Source organism: Haemaphysalis longicornis, unplaced genomic scaffold (assembly GCF_048455015.1).
Source record: "Haemaphysalis longicornis isolate Haplotype H1 unplaced genomic scaffold, Haemaphysalis longicornis Haplotype H1 scaffold_14, whole genome shotgun sequence".
In the NCBI taxonomy this organism is placed as follows: Eukaryota; Metazoa; Arthropoda; class Arachnida; order Ixodida; family Ixodidae; genus Haemaphysalis; species Haemaphysalis longicornis.
The window spans coordinates 53,612,319-53,630,324 of NW_027526245.1; the positions used below are offsets into that span (position 1 = coordinate 53,612,319).

Here is an 18,006-nt window from a genome sequence, read left to right on the forward strand (position 1 = left end):
ATCAAAATAGTAAACCCTTGTACCGACTTGAGTTCCATTCATTTGTGTGGGCGGCGACGTGTTCCCTCGGTGATAAGAACATACTGCTATTTAAGTAAAAGCACTGAGTAAACAATGAGCCATATCTAAACTTCTGGGCAAAAGTGTACAAATGCTACGAAAGAAAGTGCAAGTAAGCTGGCGAACATGCGTTTTGTTTTATTGTCTGTATTGAAATTATGTGGAGTTTGTAGACAAAAGAGCCAGCTAGCGTGAAAGTGCCTTTAGCACCCATGTAAGATTCTCACTTCCATGCCAATGCGTTTGGAACATATTCTGCTGTCATTGGTTGAGGCAAACCATCGAATTCATGTCAAAACTGGAGCACTAGTTGGTAGCGCTGTCCTAACGCTAACTTGGTATTTCACGCCTAGTCGCCCCAAATGCGCTTGTTAAAGGTCACTAAAGGGGGAATACAAGTTGGCCTTTATTCGGTGCCGAGAATTTAAATACACCATTCTCACTACTACCAGTTGTCTAATAAGGCATCAAACGTCAGAAACGCGAAAACGGGTGACGACGACGCGTAAGCTTTTGTGTACTACGGTTTGTGACGTTACAATCTTGCGAATGGTAAGAGCTCAAGAAAGGGGCATCTATAGATGTTTTTCTGAAATAAACAGTTCCTTGTAGCCGGCCACGTAAATTAAATGTATATCAAAGCTTTGCATGAGCCCATCTCATTTAAACACACTGACTGCAGCTTTTATACTCTGAGAGGCAGGCTGATTTCATGGCTGCTTCCCTTACTATTCAGTCAGCCTTCGTGCTTTCAGTTTCCTTTCAGAAAAACATTTATGCGCAGTTAGAGAATTCAATAACCTACGACGGTGAACGCCTGAACTTCTGCAAGCAACATCCCCGGCAGGAAGCGGCTAAATTCCCTTCATTAGAAACAGTAAAAGCAACACAATGCATTGTAGGGGTTAAGCTACCCGCCTGAGCTTCCAATCTCCCGTTCTCCGCGCACGGATGTTAATTTCGGTGAAGTGTGCCCGCGCCCGGTTCGACATTGATCGCCCCTGAAACCTACTAACTGCTCGTGCGTAGCTGACATCTGATTATGTGCTCTTGCGTTAACCCCGAGCCGCTGCTGATAATTCGTACAGCGTGCGCCTTGCTAAAACAGACCGCCCTTGTTCTGTTTGGGCAAGGGTGAGCGCAGGTAGCGACGACTACGTGACACGGCTGCCATGAAGAGAGTGTTCATTTCAAGCTAGGTTCGCGCTAGCAAAAGAAGATAACATGAGACGGCTTTGATCCACAGACGAAGTGAGGTCAGGGCGCCCGGCTGAACTACGTTGACGCTATTTGGGACGCAGCGCCTGATATTCGAAACGGCGCTTGTCTCTTCGAAAGGTGCTTCGCTGGGAGCGGTCCCGATGGGGTCTGGGAGGCTGGTATAGATGGGCACACCGGCCGTTTAGCATTTAAAACCATTTGTCCTTCCGTGGGTGAAAAATCATAAAAGTACAAGCCAGCATCCTCGGCCAGGGAAACGTTGCATTGGTCGGCCATGGCTTGCACACGTTATAGCTACTGTTGCCAGCGGAGAGCGCCCAGCGCCGACTGTTTACGTTCTAGACAGCAACGGTCCGTCGCTCCTACTTCATGACGCAATGGCTTCGTCACAAAAAATGAAATAGAACCGGAGAGAGAACTGCCAGCTTTATTTTAGTTATTTCTCAGGAACAAAGGCCGAGAGAGCTACGAGGCGTAGGATCATTTAGTTAAAATGAAATTTTATTCATCCTTCAGTGTCCTTTTAATGAACAAACCAACGGGTTGATTGGTCTGCTCAAAATACAAGAAAAAAGAAGTTTTTATCGATACAGTAACAGTACGTTTTTGTTTCTTCCAAATATTTGAGCGTGCATCGGTTATGAAACTGCACTTATGACTTCTGGGATGCTATAAAGCTGTTATTGGTCCTTTTCTTCCTTCCCTAGACCTACTGCTTTGCTTGTCTCCTTAAGTTCCACTGAAAAATAAAACCACGAAGCAGTCCTCATAAAATAGGGTTTTATTTGAAAAACTAAAAGAACTCGTGCTACCGAACATAGGGCACACTCCTTGTGAGTCCACGTGCCGTGGTAGCAAACCTTGATTCTCGCTTGATCGCTTTCTTGCTCCCTGGTTTGCTTGCCTATTATGAGGGTACACCCGCCACGTTAGCTCAGTGGCTAAGGAGTTGCGCTGCTGAGCACGAGGTCGCGGGTTCGATTTCCGGCCGTGGCGGCCGATTTTCTGATGGAGGCGAAAAGCAAAAATGCCCTTATGTACGAGATTCCGGCGCACGATAAAGATCACTAGGTGGTCAAAATTAATCCGGAGCATCCACTACTGCGCGCCTAATCGGCTGCGTTGCGTCGGTGCGTTAATCCCCACAATAAATCTATTATGAGGGTGCGTTTTCGGACTTAACGCTGTATATAGGTTTTGTTTAGAAATATTGACTGTTAATCTCAATGCAAAAGCAGGTTATAAAGGCTGCGGTTTAATGAGTATTCTGGCGCAGAATTGGACGTCACTGCGTGCTCAGTGGTCTACGCAAACCAGTTTTCTGTCAGGCTTCTGTTTCCACAAAAAAACAGGAGCTTTTTTTAACACGAAAAGGACTCCGGATGTTTCTGCGTTGCCTCCTGGTTAGAAATCTTGTCAAGATCGACATGAAATTAAAAGCTTCAACCTTACTGCTGAGTTACTCTTCAATAGAGTTAATACAAAAGGGCTCCGTGCGAAAGGGGGAATTCTCCCAAGGAGAATACTCACCAGCAGCATAACCAGCATGATATATATTCCGTGTAACCTTTGCTTGTGCATCTTTCTTCGTCCTTCACTTTAACGTGCTGACACTTCGGCTTATTTTCAACAGCGAAATACAATAAGGCCCCGGGCGTCTTCTCATCCTCAAGGCAGTCTGCAGGGCCCTGTTGACATCCGCAGCCAAAGCACAGGGCCACTAGTCCTTAGTGTATGCCAGGAGGAAGATGAGAGAAATCACAATAAGAGCTCCCAGTTCTCTGGAATAGCCGTTTTCCCCATGCAGTGAGAAAACTCTGTAGTATGTAACACTACCACTGTCACCATGTGATAGCTGGAGCCGCATCGGTGTATTCGCAGGCGAATTTCTGGCTTCACCCCTGTTACAGCGCCTTGCACTGCCTCTGACGGTACAGAGCCAGCTATATTGCGATATTGTATGTACACCAAGGACACGTTATGATTGTATTGGGTAATATCAAACATGCAAACGAGTTTTATTACAGAACGTAAAAAATGCAGAGCTGCGAAGCCTGTAAATCCACTTATTAAACTTTGTGAGCGTTTCCCATTTCCCGGTTTTGCTGAAAAAGTTTATCAGAGCGCAAAAAATATGATAAAAAAAAAGCGTTGGCTAACTGGGACGCCTTGTCAAATGATATTTTTTAGGAGCTGGGTTATAGCTCCACCAGCGATGGCAGATCGAAGACGAGCACTTTAGGGTCAGCAAAGCTGGATGGACTAAAAGATAAGAGTAGTCTGCAAGCCTCCTTTGTGTCTGGATAGACGAGCAGATGCGCTTTATTTGCAGTCCTTCTGGTTTTAAGAGCAGTCGCCCTGTTCGGATTGCCTCTGAAAAGATCGATCGTAAATATTCCTTCGTATCGTAGCGTTCCTGTAGAACTTGCCTCCGATTCATCGTTGTATGCCCGAGGCTGTTTCACTGCATTGGATTGGAAAACGTTTTTTGGGCATAAAAGTGGGTGGCTTTCTTAGTCTAGAAATCCGCGAGCTAGCGCAGCTGCTTCGGCCCGAGCCATGAGGCGTTCTTGGTCCTCGCACCGTGAGCGTCCAGCTCGCACTCACACTGCTCAGGGGATGGGTAAGAGAGGGGGTTTGGCGCGTAGGGGCATTCCCAGACCAGGTGGTAGGTAGTGTTCGGGACGGAGCAAGAGGGGCAGTGTAGGGGTAAGTGGAGGGAGAGATGTAGTGGAGTATCGAGGTGTTGTAGAATGTGTTGGTCTGCAGTCGACACCAACTTCGAGCCGCCTGTGGGCTGAGGGACGGATGAGGAGGAGGGTATTGAAGCCGCAGTTGGCGATAATGATATAGGATTTCAGGGTAGCGGGGAGGGACCGGGGATAGATGGAGGGTTCGGAAAGGTCCTCTACCGCAGACGAAAACGCCCGTGATGTAAGTGCGCGGGCAGCGGTGTGTGCTGCCTCGTTTCCCTCGAGGGAACAATGGCATGGTGTCCACACAATGTCGATGTGGGGGGATCCTTGATTGAGGATAGCATCTTCAGCTCTGAGGGAGAGATGCGGCCTGTATGGTAGTTGCGGCAAGGTTGTGGTGAATCTTATCTGTGAGGATTGCCACGTAGTTAGAGGAAGCCTTGGTCGCTGCTAGAGCGATGGCTGTCTCTTCAGCCGTCATGCTGCTTGCCTGGAGAAGGCTGAGGAAGGTAATATTCACCGATTTGGAGTCGACGACAACCAGTGCGTGAGCAGGGCGGGATGTATACGGAGCGACGTCCATGTAACGGGTGTCCGGTGTGTTGTGGTATTCGGCTCGGAGGCGGGTGACGCCGGCCTGTTTTCTGCCTTGATTGAAGGAAGGGTGCACGTTTTTGGGGATGGGAGACACGAAGATATGAGCGCGGAGTTACGGAGGGATACGCTGGGGGGTGTCTAAAGGCAGAGGAGTGGGGTAGCTTTGTTTATGCAGTACCGTGAGGCCCGTAGGGGCGAGGGCAAGGCGAGTGAGTTGCTGGACCCACTCTGCTTCGAGGAGCTCAAAAAAATAATTGTGGGTACCTAATTGCAGAAGACGGGCAGTAGGCGTGAAGGCAGGGAGGCCGAGGGTGATTTTATACGATTTCTTGATAAGAGCGTCTAATTCGGCATGTTCCTTTGGTTTGAGGTTGAGGTAAAGAGCACCATGCGGCTGATCAGTAGGGCTTGAACAAGACGGCAGGTGTCTGGTTCTTTTAGGCCATGGCGAAGGGTGCAGATTCTTCTGATGAAATGTGTGAGCTAGGTGACTGTGACATTAAGTTGTGGGAGAATCGCCGCACGAGAGCCATCTGCATGGAACGTGACACCAAGTATACGTAGTGAGGGCACTTGGGGAACGGGCGTGGAATCGATCGTGACTGACGGGTCCGGAATGGGTTTTGAAGGTCGGCCTTGGGTGCGGGCTCGAAGACCGAGTGCGGATTTATGTGGTGCACAGGACAGACCACGCTGAATATGTTTTAAATTCATGCTTTTTACACAATAGGGCTACCTTCATTTGACGCAGTATGAGCTGCAGCTGAAAACACCCCAACAACACATCTGAATATTCGGTTTGCATGATCCGGTGATCGAAGTACTCACATATATTTTTTGTATTACAGCACTGGTGGAGTGTAGTAAAATACATGAAAAACTGCCCTTCTTTTTTCTGCTTTCCTTGTATAACCTGTTTGATTGACGTTCGCTTACAAATGGCCGTAATTGTCAATACGACGTGCAAACCTTTTTGTTAGACCGGAGATTACTTTTTTGTGATGTTTCGTTTTCGCCAGGAATTGCAAAAGTTGGAACTACCCACCGCGGTGCCTTAAAGGCTAAAACTTTAAGGACTAAAGGGCTAAAGGGCTAAAAAGCTCTAGGACGCGCGTTCGATTCTAGCTGCGATGGCCATTTTTCTAGTGGAAGTGAAAATAAAAAACGCCCGGGCTGCGAAGCCAGTGACCACGGTGGCGGTCAGACCTGTGGCGCAGCTGAGGGAGCCAAGAATTCCTGGATCCGGACAGGCCGTCATTATAATCTGAACCTGGCAAAGTTCAACACGAAAACATTATCTGGCGAGGCGAGTTTAGAGGTGTTTTTCGAGAAATTAGATGGCATTAAATTTGATGTAATAAGGCTAAGCGAGATTAGGCGGACAGGTCAGGCCTTCACAGTGCTGAAAAATTGATACATCCTATGTTACCATTTTCTAGTAGACAGAAAAGAACTGGGAGTGGGATTTCTAGTCAATAAAAGCATAGCTGCAAACATAGAAGGATACTATAGCATTAACGAAACCAGGACGCCAGGGTAGTGCCGAACTGGGAACGCGCTTCCACCTCCTTTATTTACTAATGATGAAAGTATGCACGCCCCCTTCTGCCTCCTCTACTTCCACAACATCCTCCTCCGGTTTTTTGACGATTTCCAGGGGATACAACATTGTACGGGACGCGTCAAGAACTGTCCCGCCGAACGTCGAACGTTGCAGGCACGAACTGCGTTGTCACGCCCAGGAAATATTTCTTCTATGACTCCCGTTTTCCACCATCCTCTTGGGCCTGTTCCTTCAATTAAGACGACGTCTCTAATCCTGATAGGTGCAGAATGTTTTGTACGGACATAATGAAACGACGAACGCTGAAGCACGTACTCCTTCTCCCATTGCGCCCAAAATGCGTTCGTTAGAGCCTGTCGATAATACCATCTTTTTTGGTTATGTAGGTACCACGTGGTTTCAGGAAATCGAGTTTAACGGTGGGTAGAGCAGTCAGTCGTCTACCGATGAGACAGCGAGCTGGGGTCAAAACTTCAGGCTCACTGATGGAATTGCTCACACAAGTAGGCGGGCGGGAGTTAACTACCGCTTCAATTTCGCACAGGAATGTGTTCAGTTGTTCTGCATTCACGGAAGCTCTGCCGGGAACATTTCGCAGTGCTCGCTTCACGCTGCCAACAAGTCACTCCCAAAAACCTCCCCACCAGGGTACCGCTTCTGCGTTGAACTTCCAAGTTATCGTCTGTTTAGTGCTGAAGTCTTCAATTTCAGGAGAAGCGCGAACTCGGAATAGTGATCGAAGCTCTCGGTTGGCGCGTCTAAAAGTATTGCCATTGTTGGAGTAGATGATACTGGGCACTCCTCTTCGCGCTATATATCGCTTTAATGCCAAGATGTATGATTCTGTCTTAAGACTGGAAACATGCTCCAAGTGTATGGCTCTAGTCACGGCACAAGTTTCCAAAAGAATATACGCCTTTGTCGCTCTGCCTTTCACCAGCAGTGGTCCAGCAAAGTCAATGCCAACGACGTAAAACGGGCTTGACTTCCGAAGTCTGTCAGTTGGAACCGGTGGTGTAGAAGCAAAACCTGGGATCGCCTTGTATTTTCTACACGTTGCGCATCTATAACAGATATATTTGATGCACCGACGGTCTTTTGGTACCCAGAATAGTTCGCGAAGGTCTATCAGGACGTCTCTGACCCCGCTGTACAGGAGTCTACGGTGAATAGCGTTAATTATTTGGTCCGTAAAATGGCTCTTGGTAGGAAGTATCACTTGGTTTTTAGTTTCTTCGGTAAGTTCAAAATTATAAAGGCGATTTCGGGCGCGCGTCAGGCCGTAGTCGTCACTGAATGGTTGAAGCGTTATGAAAGGTGAAGTTCTGCAAATCCTCGATGTTTTTAAATCGGAGAGTTCTGGCTTGTAGTGTTTCCGTTTGCTCTCGTTTTATCAAAAACCGCTTCGCTGCCTGGAGTTTCCGTGTAGTGAGCGGACCCTTGGGACGCTCACCTGTCTTGAAACCGAACCGTAATACCCATACGATTCTTCTGATCAGCTTATGCAAGTCGATGAATTTGTGAACGTCTACGACATTGGCTTCGATGCTTCGTGTGCAACCGGTGAGTACGACGTGTACAGGGTTTGGCACAGAATAGTCTGCGTGAACGCTGCGGATATTCTGAGGCCATGCATTCGGAATCAGTCTCAGCCAGTTAGGACCTTTCCACCACAGTTGGTGTCCGAGTAGCTCTTCAGCCGAACAACTTCGCCTGATTAGATCGGCGGGGTTATTTGATCCAGGGCAGTGTTTCCATTGTGACGCATCAGTAATCGGACGACTTACGGAAACTCGGTTAGCGACAAATAGTTCCAACTTTTTGTTACCTCTTATCCATCCCAACGAGATTGACGAATCCGTCAAGTACCAAATGGTTGTGGTGCCAATGAAGACCTTCCTGTTAAGGTATTCACCCATTCTTGCGGCTACGATTGTTCCCATAAGTTCGAGTTTGGGCACTGTCAACTTTCGAATTGGTGCTACTGTCGACTTCGAAAGCAAGAACGTAGTCATTTCTGATGTGGTGTTGCTCAAAAAACGAAGGTACGCCACGGCGCCACAGGCTTGAGGACTCGCATCAGAAAAAACGTGAGCCTTGAGTTTCCAGGTGGTTCATTATGCCCATAAAACAGGTAGCGGGAAATGGATGTCTTCTAGCTTGCAGACATTGTTCGACCAATTGGACTATTCTTCCTGCATGTGCGGAAGAACACGCAAATCCCAACTGATCTTTTCTGTCCAGAGTCGCTGAAGCCGCATTTTGCCCTTGACGACGAGTCCGCATATCACTCCAAGCGGATCTAAAATCCCTGCGATTGCATGTTGTACAATCCGCTTTGTTACTGGTGTTTTGTTCAACAAAGGTATTGTTTACTTCATACTGACATGCAAGTGCATCGTCGTAATCCCAGGCAACGCCGAAAACCTTTCTATCCTTCGATGGTAGGACTTGTTCCTCTTTGCTCATTGCGGCCATTTGTTTCTCGTTGCTGTCAAATAAATTTTGTAGTTGACCGGAATTCGTTGGCCACTTCTTAAGTAGCATCCCTCCATCTGCCATGTTCTCGTTATTCTGTTTATAGATGCGTATAGCCTCCTCTTCACTTTCGGTTCCGGGCAACAAATCATCAACCTAGAACGATGATTTTAAGAGTTATGCTGCTTCTTTGTTGTCTTACAAAACATGGCTGAGGTGGTCTCAAATCGCTTCGGAGATCGTAAAGGTCCTCGATGTTGCGCCAAACGGAATACGGGTCATGCGCTACTGTTCTAGGCGATTTAAAGGAGTTCCTGTCGGTACGCTCGAATACCAAAAGAATCGGAAAGCGTTCCGGTCCTTTTCTCGTACTCTGATTTTCCGGAAGGCTTTCTGAACATCGGCGCTAAGTCCGCATTAGTGTCGTCTGAACATCAGTAAAACTTCAAGAATGTCCAGATTCAAATTCGCGCCCTTGTCCAAGCAGTCATTAAGGGAACCGCATGGTGGTCGGGACGAAAAGGAATCAAAGACCACTCGAAGTTTTGTGGTGACGTGGTCTTCTTTGAGAACCTATGGGTCATGTAGTATAGCAGCCTGTCTTCACACGTGTTACGCTTTCGCACTACTTTAGCATGCCCGTCGACCAGATACTGCCGTATAGCCTTTTCATATCTAGCTAGGAAATTTTTTGTTTTTTTCATAAGTCATCTAAATAGAAATTCAAGGGTCGCATAGCTTCGAATCGGTTCTCTTCAAGGGATTCCTTCGGATCAAACGTCCACAATAAGACCACTTCATATCGCCTGTGGACTTTGGAAATAGTAAGCTGAAAATCCTCGAATACTGTGCTTGTGTGGCGTTCTCGGTCGTCTCCCAGTATTCCCATGGCTTGAAGTTCCCAGAACTTACGTCCAAGCTTGTCTTCAGGGACTTCATGGTCTTCCGTTGTCGCATAGCTGTGCAAAACGCTAACCAAGCGTGCGGTCTTTTAAAACAAATGGTGTTGCGTCGGACCTCGAAATCTCTATCCAAACATTGTGTTGATGGCAACAAGGCTTGAGTTGGCATCTCTGGTCACCTCTGGATTCATGAATAGCCACATCTGATCAGCGCCAATCAGCAGTCCAATACCATCGTCTCCCACACTCCACCCAAATTTGTCACTGTCCGCGATGGTTTTGCCTGATTTTTTTTTAAATTTTTTGACTAATGGCAGATATGCTACAAGGAAGTAGATATCTTGGCATATTTCTGGAATTTCCAACGCGTCCAAGACACATGCAATGCTGTCGAATCGGCTTTGTAGGCTAAGGCAAACTATCCGACATTTTCGTCTTTTGGTTCTCCGAGTGTTGCCGAAGGTGTTGATTACCGAGTTTACCTCTCCGATAACCGGAAGTTTCAACTTCTTGGATGTATCTTCCCGATGAAAGCTTCTCTGACTGCCCCGTCAAGGACAGCACGCAAAAAGATCCTCTGAAACGAACAGGCCGAAACGAATAGCGCGGGTTAATGTACCGTTGTGCGAGAGGGGTTAAGAGGGAGGAGAAGGAGAAGGAGCAGTGGTGATAACGGCGGCTTCGGCTGGCGTGACGTCACAGGTACATCATTTCGCTCTCCCTACGGTGAGTAACGGTCTAGTGGTTTGCGTTGCCGGTCCGACCGACGCAACACCGGAGTTGAGGTGCTCCCGGCGATCTCGTTGCTTGTTGGCACTCGCCTCGGTGTTCCTCCTGCTGGGGGTCCGCCGGCAGTCTCCTGGCACCCGGAGTCACTTGCTTCTCCCTGGTCGTGCTCCAACTCCCGTGGCTTCACCTGGTCGCTGTGGCGCCGAATGGGTTCCCCCTCCGGACCGTCGGCATTCACTAGGCGGGCTCCGTCTGTCGATGTAATGCTGGCTGGAGTCCACGGCTCGCCTCGCCCGAAGTTCCTCACCCAGACTGGCTCACCGGGCTGCCACACATCGAGGAAGGGACGGTCAGCTGGTGAGGGTGGAATGGACACTGCGTTGTCCAGCCTGGAGCGAAGATCGTAGCCCATTAGGAGTTGCGCTGGTGTCCAGCCCCCGGCATGCGGCGTCCTGCGGTACCTGTGCAGAATCCTTGCAAGGCGGGGTTTTAGTGACCCTTGCACATTCTTCTTCAAAGAAAACTTGACAGTACGAACAGCCCGCTCCGCGAGCCCATTGGACTGGGGGTGATACGGTGCTGTTCGGAGGTGTGCTATGTTATTCAGCTTTATAAAATTGCGAAATTCCCAACTCGTAAACTGTGGGCCATTATCGGATACCAGTGTCCGGGGCAACCCGAATGTACTGAACAAGGTGCGCAGAGCTTCTATGGTGGCGTGCGGGGTGGAAGTCTTCATGGGTATCGCTTCTATCCCCTTACTGTGTCAATCCACCACAATCAGTAGCATGTGACCATCGATCGGCCCCGAAAAATCAATATGCAGCCTCGACCAACGCTCATCCGTTTCCGGCCATGCAACAGGGGGTTTCTTGGGGGGCATAGGGGCAGCTTGGATGCAAATGGGGCAGGACTTAACCATGCGCTCAATGTCATTATCGATCCGGGGGTACCACATCAAGGAGCGCCCTAGCCGCTTCATTGAGCAAATTCCTTGATGAGTATCATGCAGCAGACGTAATATTACTGCTCGGGCATTCTTAGGGACGATCACTCGATGGCCCCAGTAGAGAAACCCGCAACTCCCCGTTATCCCGTTATCTCAACCTTCCGGTTGAAGTATGGCATCAAGTGCTGGTCCTCAGGCGCCAAATTTCTTGGCCACCCCTCCTGCCCCAATCTTTTCACCTTTGCTAAGTCGTCATCGAGCTCCGTGAGAGTGCCCAGGTACTTCGCAGACATGACACCATCAGAAGGATTTCCGTGAGCAGGACATACTCACCGTCCCCAGTTTCTTCCTGCGTCCCTGGCTGGGAAGTTGCTGACGTGGGGAGCCGGCTGAGGGCATCTGCTGGAACGTTGTCTTTCCCAGGCTGGTGTATGATGACGTAATCGTATGCGCTCAGCAGCAGGGCCCATCGCTGGATTCGCGCAGCGGCCATCACGGCTACTGGCCTGTCTGGATGAAAAAGTCCCACAAGCGGCTTGTGAAAGTATTGCCCAGTAAGTATTGTAGGAATTTCAATGCACCAAACACAAGTGCCACGGCTTCACGCTCCAACTGCGAGTAATTTTTCTCAGCTTCCGTCAATAACCGAGAACGGAACCCTATGGGCCGAAGTACCCCGCCCCCGACATCGTGTGAAAGCACTGCGCCGATTCCGTCCGGGGAGGCATCGCATTCCAGGACTAGCGGCCTGTGTGGGTCAAAATGCGCCAGAAAATCTGCGGATTTGAGAAGGTCTTTCACATTGCTGAATGCCTGTTGTTGAGTGGTACCCCACTCCCACTTAGCTTCCTTCCGGAGTAGTTGATATAAGGGCGCCATGGCGGTCGATGCGTTGGGGAGAAACTTGTGGTAGTACGTCACCATGCCAAGGTAGGACCTTAATTCTGCGGGATTCCGCGGTGCCTGAACCTCCAGGATGGCGTCTATGTTCTCCGTCTTTGGTTGAAGACCTCCAGCGCTAATTCGATGTCCCAAAAAATCCACCTCTGGTGGGCGTAACTTGCACTTGTCTGCGTTCAAGCACACGCCATATTCCTGGAAACGCTTCAATACTGCGCGCAGTGTGGTGCAGTCATTGCGTTTCTCTGCCACGATGACGTCATCTAGGTAGACCTGAACACGCGGAAGCCCCTGAAAAATGGTCTCCATACGACGTTGAAACATGGCCGGCGCGGACGCCACTCCAAAAGGGAGGCGAGTGAAGCTGAACAGTCCCTTATGCGTGTTTATGGTCGTGAGTAGCATGGCATCCTCATCCAACGGAAGCTGGTTGTACGCCTCCCGCAAGTCTATCGTGGTAAAAACTTCACCGCCGTTTAATGTCGCGAGGATATCCTCCACCCGTGGCAACGGGTATTGCTCAGTGTGACAGGCTTTGTTTACCGTTAGTTTAAAATCACCACAAAGGCGGATGCAGCCATTCCGTTTCACTACCGGTACCACTGGCGCGGCCCACTTCGAATGAGGCAGTGGGACAATAATACCCGCGCCCGAAAGGCGGTCCAGTTCCACGCCGACCTTTGGACGAAAAGCATAAGGAACTTCGCGTGCTTTCCAAAATTTCGGCACCACGTTTTCTCGCGTTTCGAAGTGTACCGGAGGCCCTTTTATGAGACCTAAACCTGGCGCGAACAAATCAGCGAATTCTGCTAGCAACCGGTCCACGTTAATGTCGTCAGCACCGACTAACGGCAGTTGCTCACCTGATGTGTTCAGGTTCATGACCGGTGCTTCGAGCATGTGGAACGCTTGAATCAGGTCGCGTCCGCAGAGGTTGGGGCCGGAGCAACCAAGGAGTTGCAAAGACCCATCCGTCGACCTGTTTCCGCACGAAACCTTGAGCTTAAGTTGCTGCCGCACTGGAAGCCGTCCTAAGAAGCAGGTCAGTTTCAATGGTGAACCACGTAGCTTGGGCCACACTGCTTTGTTCCGCTCATATGTGGTCCACGTGATGACCGAAACCGGAGAGCCTGGGTCCACCTGCATGTCCACTGGAACCCCAGCACACTCCAAGGTGCGCACGATGGGTTGCGTAATGCCGACATGGCCGATATGACTGTTCGCTGCCTCCAGCGCGAACATACCGTTCGTGCCCGTGTCTTCCTCCCGCGAGGACAAGGCGTGTACTTGGCGCACTGGTGGCACCCCCCGGAAACTACTCTCACGGCGGCAATAGGCTCGGGCGATATGACCTCGGGCGATATGACCTGAAGCATGACGCCGAGCGGAAGCGGCAATCCTCGGGTCCGTGCCCTTTTGCTCCGCAGGAGTAGTACGCAACAATCTGTGACCGGCTTCTTGGGCGATAGGACTGGCCTCCCAGCGCATGTACACTTCCCTCGGTGGCAGGGCTTACTATCTCTTGCGCGTTGGCTTCGGCCATTTCGGCTGATATCACAATTTCTTCCGCTTCGCTCCTCGTCAGCTGCGGTTTCGCGAGTAGCTGCCGACGCACTCCTGCGCTTTGCAGTCCACACACGATACGATCTCGTTGCATTCTATGCAACGATGTGCCAAAATTGCAGGTGTCCGCTATCTATCGAATCGCCACGATAAAATCCTTGCCCGGTTCGCCGGGCAGCTGGCTGCGGGTGAAGAACTTGTACGACTGCGCTATCTCGTTCAGTTGCGGCGAAAAGTGCTGCTTAAGCAAGGCTACCACTTGTGGGTACGAAAGTTCATTCACCTTATCCGGAGCACAACGTCCGCTCAGCACGTCGACGGTGTGGGTGGACATTGCAGTCACCAGCAGGGCCCGCTTCTTTTTGTCTTCCGTGATGCCATTTCCCTTAAAGAAGGCTTCCAGCCGAACCTGGTAAGCGGGCCACTTGTCGCTAGTCTCGTCGAACTGCGGAGGGCTGGCGCATCCTCCCGTGGGTGCGGCGGTCATGGCGGTTGCGTCAGTTGCGGTTGCGTCGGTCATGGCGGACTGAGTTGACGCCCCGTTCTCATCCCATCCTCGTCGCCACTGAAACGAACACGCCGGGGCAGTGGCTGGGCCAAGACGAAACGTTTATTGCGATAGCGCGGGTTAATGTAGCGTTGTGCGAGAGGGGTTAAGAGGGAGGGGAAGGAGAAGGAGCAGTGGTGATAACGGCGGCTTCGGCTGGCTTGACGTCACAGATACATCATTCTCCTTTGGTCGGAAACAGCCCATACACGGATGGTCAGAAGTAGTACAGTGGGAACCTCTTTCATGCCTTGGCTTGTATCCGCAGATGTGTAGTACGCATTTTCGGCGTTAGTCTTCGTCTGTCCCGAGTTAGTACTTTGCTGCATGCAGAAAGACGTCGCGTGTCTTCATTTGCAGTGTCAGCACTCGATACGTCTCCGGCATTCGCTTGAGCGATGACCTTTGGCTGTGCAGCGAAAACAGCGCGTGTCCATGCGAAGAAGCTCTTTTTTGTCTGTGCTCGTCAGCTTGGCCGTACACTCCTTGATCACATGTCTGTTCTTGCAGAAAAGGCAAAGACTTTCTTTCAGTGGTGGCTTTCCTGCATTGTGAAAGACAGCATAAATTAGCAATTGCTGATGCAGCCTCTTCGGAAAGGTAATTCCTGAGGTAGTGAAATTTTTCCGTTATCCCCAATGTCGTGTTCCTGTCGATAGTTGCCTCAAACCTGTCCCAAAACGGTAGCCACCTGCTTATGCCACCTCGAAATGGCGTGATTTCCAATTGTGGAAGCCTGAGTGCTGTTGAACGGCTAAATGACTGAAGCGTCTCCCGTGACGAGCTGTGAAACAAAGTCGCAGATGCTGCAGCTGACGCAGTCGGGCTCTTTAAAGATTCATTGACTGTGTTGAGGCTTGATATCGCGTTAAGCGCCTCATCTTCGTACTGAGCGCAGCCTCCAGCTCAGCTTCCAGTTTTTAGACAGGTATCAAAGGTTCCATCTTGGTATTGATTGCGTGGAGTCCCACCTCGCAAGTCATCAAGCGCTCGAGCACACACTGCAAGCTCACCAAGTCTGGAGGCGTAGATTGGAGCGCAGCCTTGGCTTCGTTCACCAATTTCATCATAAGGGCCCGCCGTGCGGTTCTTTTGGGCTTCAAACGGTCCATCGTCGTCTTTCAGGCCCGATGGCTCGTCCGGACGATGCCGGGTGGTTGAAGACGGTAGATTTCGGCACCAAAGTTGTTGTGAACCGCAAGGAACCAGGACGCCACGGTAGGACAGAACTGAAAACGCACTTCCACCTCCTTTATTTACTAATTATAGTGTGCACGCTCCCTTCTGCCTCCTGTACTTTGCAACAGCTGGTCTTGTAATTAGGCTTAATAAAAGGTAAAAATTCAAGGTGGAACAAGGCTACGCGCCTATATCCAGTTACGACGACCGGATAGTTTAAAGCTTCATGAAGATGTGTAATCGGCAATGGCTGAAGTAAAAACACAGTATAGAGCAGTGGCGGTCCTAAGGGGGGGGGGGGGTGCGAACGGGGAGATCGCCCCCCCCCAAAGAGCTCCTCAGCTTCTTATTTATTGCTTTTTTATTCCACGTCATCATCATCATCATCATCACCAGCCTATCTACGCCCACTGCAGGGCAAAGGCCTCTCCCATTATTCTCCAATTATCTCGGTCCTATCTCGGTCTGGGCAGCGATGGCGTAGAGGTAGAACACCCGCCTCGCGTGCAGAAGGACCGTGGTTCGAATCCCGGTGCCGGGCAACCCCCACCGGATTAAAAAAAAAATCCGCGTATTGATGGAATTGCACAAAGGGGCTTGGGGTGCGGCCTGACCCCGGCGACCATTGCCGGTAATGCACTCCCTCACCAGAGCAGGATTGGCCACCCTGGTGTAGTAACGGCCACAACCTCCCATGAATACGCGAATTATTCAACGTGCGTGAGGCTAAATCCAACTTGCGCGAGATTGAAAATGTGTTGCTACCGCCAGAAATGTGGGCTCGAGCCAGCCGTTGTACCGCCTAAGGCAAGCAAAAAACCACTGTGTGGCTAAGTGATTTGTGTGCAAGCGGGTTACGGCGCATGCGCGTACTTGCCTGCGTGGTTATCACCTCCTCTGCAGAACTGCCGCAAGGAGGGGAGTGGTTCCTTATTGCCCCCCCCCCCCCCCCCAAAAAAAAATAAAGTTTCGCCCCCCCCCCCCCCCAAACCAATCTCTAGGACCGCTACTGGCATAGTGTAGTTACAGGGGTTCAGAATGTTGCTTTTCTTGAAAAATAAAAATTGAATTGAATTGAATTGAATGCTTAAGTAGACAAGAAGCAGACCGGAGAGAAGGCAGTTGGGAAATGTGCTCTAGTTTAAAGAAGTAATAGGGACGACTTATAATGAGTTCGCAGAACGGAATGTTCTGCTCATCATGAATACCTTTTTTTTGCAAACGGGAGAGACGGAAGTGGACGTGGAGGAGCCCGAATTGGGAGCACAAAATTGAAATAGACTTCATACTATGGGAAACCCTGGCGTCGTGCAGGATGTGGAAGTGCTCGCAAAGTGAGGTGTAGGGACCACCGCAGGGTAAATCTCGGATTAGGCTAGACTTCATGAGGAAACGTAACAAACTAGTACGAAAGAAGCCAGTCAATGGGCTAAGAGTAGTACAAAAAGTTGAACAATTCAGGATAGCGCTGCAGAAGTGATATTTAGCTCTATAGAGGACGCAGAGCGTACGACACGGAAATCCAGCGATAATCTTACATGCGCTATCACGGAATGTGCAGTAGAAGTCGGAGGTACCATCGCTAGACAGGATACTGGTAAACTTTTTCAGGAAACGAAAGATTTAATTAGTAACCCGCAAAGCATTACAACATTGTCACGAAGCCCAATACGACGAGGTTGTTTTCAAAGAAAACAAGTTTATTGGAGCGGACTTGTGCTTCCCTAACAACTCAAAAAACACACAGTCGGCGAAGCACCAGTCAATAAAGTGGCGTTCGGATGCGAGTGACGGATAGTCGAACGCCCCGACATCTGCTCTGCGAGCATTTATCACTCGCCGCGAGGGTTTCTCTAATAGTCGAATTGTATCCAGAACACTGTAGATCAGCGAAGATTATTTTAGGCTGGTGATGCTAGTTCGAAGCACTCTCCCTATGAAAGGAGATGACACGTGCTGCATAAAGAATGGAACATGCGCTTCTCTTGTAGCCCAGATAACACAGATAACATATCCTGGTGCAGCCTGTCAGCGAAAACAAAACATGAATAAACAAACCCAAAACATGGTTCGTGGCAATATCCACCCCAGCTGACGCAATAGAACTAACAGAGCTTTCGAAGTTAATCAATAGGCATAAGACAGCTGACGTACGGAAGTATAATATGGAAAGGATTGAGCATGCTGTAACACCGGAGACACCCAGAAAGCAGTGAAGACGCGTCTAGGCATGGGGAAAAATCCGATGTATGCACTTAAAGACAAGCAAGGCAATGTCGTCACAAATATAGATAAAGTGTTATAGTACGCAAGCAGTTTCATATGCACTTTCATATAGATCTGTACAGTACCTGTGACATCCAGGATAATACCTTACACAGAAGTAGTTCTGAGGGGATAGACATTCCACCAGTAACGACAGAAGAAATAAAGAAGGCTTTGAAAGAAATACAAGCAGGCAAAGCAACTGGTTAGGATCAGATAACACCAGACATCTCGAAGGCTGGCGGCAAATTGTACACGAGAAAGTGTCAAACCTTTTTACGCAATTCTCAATGACCGCAAGTGCACTGGAGTGTTGGAAGAACGCGAAAATAATCCTAATTTATAAAAAAAAGGTG

At 49.6% G+C, this 18,006-nt stretch overlaps 1 protein-coding gene and 1 long non-coding RNA gene across 2 annotated transcripts in view; both read right to left on the reverse strand.

Annotated features, from left to right (window-relative positions):
• Positions 1 to 1,771: 1,771 nt before the first annotated feature.
• Positions 1,772 to 18,006, reverse strand: part of LOC144165104 (uncharacterized) — a 68,854-nt gene continuing 52,619 nt past the window's right edge. Inside the window, exons 2-3 of the long non-coding RNA XR_013321360.1 lie at positions 2,812 to 3,007; positions 1,772 to 2,020 (exon numbers count right to left, since the gene is read on the reverse strand). This is a non-coding gene — a long non-coding RNA (uncharacterized LOC144165104). The remainder of the gene's footprint in view (positions 2,021 to 2,811; positions 3,008 to 18,006) is intronic.
• LOC144165103 (uncharacterized) lies at positions 10,173 to 14,552 on the reverse strand. The gene is made up of 4 exons (XM_077695225.1): positions 13,943 to 14,552; positions 13,569 to 13,572; positions 11,536 to 11,697; positions 10,173 to 10,691 (listed from the first exon to the last, which is right to left on the reverse strand). The coding sequence occupies exons 1-4, from the start codon at positions 14,177 to 14,179 to the stop codon at positions 10,240 to 10,242; spliced, it is 855 nt and encodes a 284-aa protein (XP_077551351.1). The 5' UTR covers positions 14,180 to 14,552; the 3' UTR covers positions 10,173 to 10,239.